Raw genomic sequence first — 4495 nt, forward strand, 5'->3', positions numbered from 1 at the left:
TTAGAGATTAAAATCTTTAACAAGAATCTCTAGTTTTCATTCTTGCTGTTACTTTTACTTCTTTAATACTCAAGTACAATTTTAATGTGGTACTTTTTTACTTTTACTCGAGTACGAATCTGGCCAGATACTTTTACTTTTAATTGAGTAAAATTTTCCCTCAGTACTTGTACTTTCACTTGAGTAACATTTTTTAGTACTTTTTACACCTCTGTGTAGCACACGGTGGGTAGCACTCATCTCAGTTACTAGGTAGCTATAAAAGCAAAACTATGGACCAGAATCAGAAGATTTGGATCAACTCACTGAAGCAAAAAATAGCAAAGATGATAGTAAGAAAGAATAAAAACAATTAACCACTCAGACCTCTGAAATTAAGCTAATTTCTGAAATTCAACCTCAGTTTCTCAAGTTCAATGTTTTGTTTTCACATTCCAAAAAAATACTGAGTAGGAATGTTCATCAAAAATGAATGCAGTTCAGTCCATTAAGAGAAAAGGGGAAAAAAAGGGGGAACAATTCCCATTCCCTGTCTTCAGAAAAATCCAGGAAAACTTGAAAAACGCAATGTATGCAGTTCTGTCCTACCCAATCAGAAAACTCTTTTTCTCACAACTCTTTTTACTCTGTTTCCAGGTACGAAAAAATGTGATGGCTCGCCAGTCCAAACCAGGGATAAGAATCCACAGCCAGGGCAGGATTCAGGATCACAGCAGCAATTTTTCAGACACTCACAAGAAAAACAAAAACAAAAAAACGGCCTTGCAAAAACAAAGCCAAAACAATCATCAGTAACTCATTCAAATAATAAAGTTTCAAATGAAATGACCAAGTCTGTCTGTGCTGCTGGTCTTAATTGAAGTTTTTTACTTGTTCTCCTCATCATTTTCATAGAAAACTGAACTGACTTGGCTTTTTCTTGAAACATATCCTGAGTCAGAACGGATAGAGCCGATAGAGTCACTTCTATGTACTGTGAAGGAAAAACACGTTCAGATATAAGCAGAACGTAGCATTTTTGTCTTCATTACTAATTATGAGTAATAAATCTAATGCATGATACACTTTATACTCAGTTTACTTAAGTGATGTTTTTTTATTTTCAGTTGAATACTCACATATATCGTCAGAAATGCCCGCATCCCATCTTGCACTGAATGTCCTCTGTTTTTGGTTTTCACTTACGCTCTCTGTGAAATTTGTTGATTACAAACATTTCACTGAATGCAAATTGTTAAAGTATTTATTGCTTGTGTCAATGATGTTTTAAAAATATGCCTTTCAACATATTCATTGAGTAACTCAGATGAAGGACTACACATTCACTCACCACATAGAACACAACACTTTGAGTTTAATTACTGTCAATTAATGCCATTTACAATGTCATACGCACCAGATTCAGTTCTTGAACATGCAGGATGTAAAATATTTAAGATAAAATATTAAAATATTAAAATATTTATATTTATCTGACATACTGGCATCTGTTTTTTCCACTGATGTTTCATCAGAAACTATAGAGAAGAAGAAGAGACACAGGACCAATGAAGAGAATATTTCACTCTTGTATAAACTTCTGCACTGGCTGTATAATGTCCATCACATAATAAAAAGGTTTGTTCAGAAACATGTAAACTTTTTATACTGTCTATTGGCTTTTATTAAAGTGTTAAAGATACTGGCTTCTCTTTGCACTGAAAAAAAGGAGACCACAAAATAACTAGAGAATTAGTCAATATGTTATGAACTTTCATGTATTGTATTACTCACAATAAGGAGGATATTCTATGCTCTGTCTGGTATTTTTTTGTGGCACATCATCATCAGTGTCCTCTGCCATGTCCACATTCTCCAGATCTGTGACCTCTTCGGATCCAGCTCCTTTGATTATTTCTGTTTTGAAACAATGTGTATTATGAAAGATACAAATAAATTTTGCTTTTTTGTGCGATTTTTGTGCTTATCACTGATTTCTCATCCAAGTAGTGCATGAAAGTATATATATATCAAAATATAGATAAAGTGCATGGTAATCTCATAAATCTGATTTGCTATTTTCTAAGTTGATTACTACGAATTATGAATTTCATTCTATGTATCTAAATTATTTATGCAAATGTATAATAATGTGTTAACATAAATCTATTGTCCCCTCTTCTAGCTTGTGTAAATACATCTTCCACAACCCACCAGATTGACCTGGGCTGTGTTTTCAAGGACATGGTAAGCCAAATCATAATTGGCACCAATAGTCATACAATCCACTAGCAAAGAATGTGAAACGAGGCACATATTGCTAACGTTAACTGACGGTATAAAAGAGAGCATAAAATATAATTAAACATATATTTAACTTTTCCATATCAAAAGATACAGAGTAAGACCTTGAGAAAATTCTGTACAGTAGACTGTACATAAAAAGATTGATCACAATATTGATTGTAACACATTATAAAGTGTTACAGTTGTTTACAATGCAATAGGCATATAATACTAAGAACCGCTGAAATTAAAACTTAAAATGTTTGTATGCAGGATTAAATCTCTACACATGAACCGGTTTAAGACCAGAAATGAATAAAGACAATACACAGGCATTATTGACCTCAACAAACTAGGAATCGTAACCAGGAACAACCATAAACAGTTAAGAATGGCTAAGGCAAGGTTTAGGACTCCAACATACAAAGTTGTTCAGCCTGAATAATGAAAACATATTATTTCCTAGAAAACATACAGTAACTGCCAAAATGCACCTAACATGACACATACTATACTGTGTCATAACTCAAAACTGAGGATTAATTTCATACAACAAACTCTTTAGCCCTTTGAAGTTTGTTTCTTTCATTAATGTACAGCAACAGCCTGTTAACTAACACAGTGAATTTGTAGTGCAACTAAATCACTTCCACATTACATTTTTTTTATAACAGTTAACGCAGACATAAAAACTATAGCTGTTACTATAGATAAACAGGTACTCATAGACGAAAGGATACCAATGCTCATATTTTGCCAAATACGTATTTTACATATAAAAATTTTGTATTTGTTAATATAAAACGTCTTACCTGACATTAATGCACAATTCCCATCACTCTTCTGAGTAGAAGGAAATGCAAACAGAAAAAAAACAAAGTTCCTTCTCATGTGACACAGTAGACCTTCTGGTTAAGCAGGAAGAAGAATGCATGACACGCATGAACACATGAACATGAAAACAAATATATCTAAATAAGAATATACTTATGTTTTAACCACAAAGTTACATAAAAAAAATATTATAAGGTACAAAGTTATTTTGTTTATGTTGTATTGAAAAACACTTTTACTGCTATTGATGATAAGGTTATAGGTTTAAAAGTGGGTTAATGTGGAAGGGATGGGTCAACAGTGTAATTATAGATTGAAATGAATGCATTACATTGTAATTTCTTGCAGGCATTTATATCATATATAAGTATTGTAAAACATGTATATGTACACAATAAGTGCATGTATTTAAATGTTATTACATAGTAATAAAGACACTTAATATAAAGTAAAGATACACTGTCCAAATGTAAAATCAAACCTAAAACATGCTTCATAATTTAGAAGTCAAAAATATGATTTAACATGACCAACTCAACCTGGCTGCATTAGCTTCCACCAACAAAGGTCAGATCAAGCAATAGTTCATTAAAAATAACAACTACCCACATTTACTTTTAAGTGTACTTACAGTCATGTTTTGAAAGCCATAAAGTCATGATGCTTTAGAATAAATATTTAGCAGCTCAAAAACATATGATCAACATTCATGCTTTTTCGTGTATTTCAGGCATTTTACTTGATACGTCAAACAAGTACATGAACTTCCAGGTACAGTATATTACAGTAGTGTCTTGTGTAGTCAGTAGAATTAGAGAATTACTGAATCTCCTTTAGATACAACCAAAAAATATGATGACAACTCACCAGACACCAGACATTACTCAAAGAAGAAAACAAGGGAAAATCTGTGTTTTGTGTTTTCACTGAACATGTGGATTAGTTTGTTCTCAACACACAACACTACACATTCCCAAATACTATCCTGAAATGGCTGTTAAAGGAATTCTGACATGAAATGAGGGAATGGAAAAACATTACAAGAAAGGCAAAACTTTGCCTTTTAAAAGATGACAAATTACATCTTGTATTCTGTTTTCACAGTTCAGATCTTTCATCCGTGTAATTTGTGTTTAAACTATGTAAAGTGTAGTTCTAATCATTGATTATAAGGTCCTCGTCTGTGTTGATCATAATCAGCGTTTTCTCTGTCCACCTCACTGCTCTTATTCTGAGCTGAAGCGTCATTCTCATCCTCAAAGGGCTGCTCAACATTATCCCGGAAAACTAAGCTGTCCTTGCGGTCTCTTGATTCAAATGAACCATATCCTGAACTTGCAGACAGAGAGTTACAGGCGTCTGAGGTTTTCTCCTGCCTCACTGCGTGTGAAGGGAG

At 33.0% G+C, this 4495-nt stretch overlaps 1 protein-coding gene across 1 annotated transcript; it reads right to left on the bottom strand.

Annotated features, from left to right (window-relative positions):
* Positions 1-844: 844 nt before the first annotated feature.
* On the bottom strand, positions 845-3093 carry LOC308680401 (uncharacterized protein). The gene is made up of 5 exons (XM_081348523.1): positions 3078-3093; positions 1774-1896; positions 1482-1517; positions 1119-1190; positions 845-973 (listed from the first exon to the last, which is right to left on the bottom strand). The coding sequence occupies exons 1-5, from the start codon at positions 3082-3084 to the stop codon at positions 867-869; spliced, it is 345 nt and encodes a 114-aa protein (XP_081204649.1). The 5' UTR covers positions 3085-3093; the 3' UTR covers positions 845-866.
* Between the last annotated feature and the right edge of the window lie 1402 nt (positions 3094-4495).

The sequence above is a fragment of the Scardinius erythrophthalmus genome (assembly GCF_964197995.2).
Source record: "Scardinius erythrophthalmus genome assembly, chromosome: 20".
Lineage (NCBI taxonomy): Eukaryota > Metazoa > Chordata > Actinopteri > Cypriniformes > Leuciscidae > Scardinius > Scardinius erythrophthalmus.

Excerpts from the sequence above, each read along its gene's own strand:
- LOC308680401 (XM_081348523.1), bottom strand. Across the intron at positions 1,191-1,481 it reads AGTGGAAAAAACAGATGCCA|AGAGCGTAAGTGAAAACCAA; the intron begins GTATGTCAGATA and ends CAAATTTCACAG. Across the intron at positions 974-1,118 it reads GGGCATTTCTGACGATATAT|TACATAGAAGTGACTCTATC; the intron begins GTGAGTATTCAA and ends TTTCCTTCACAG.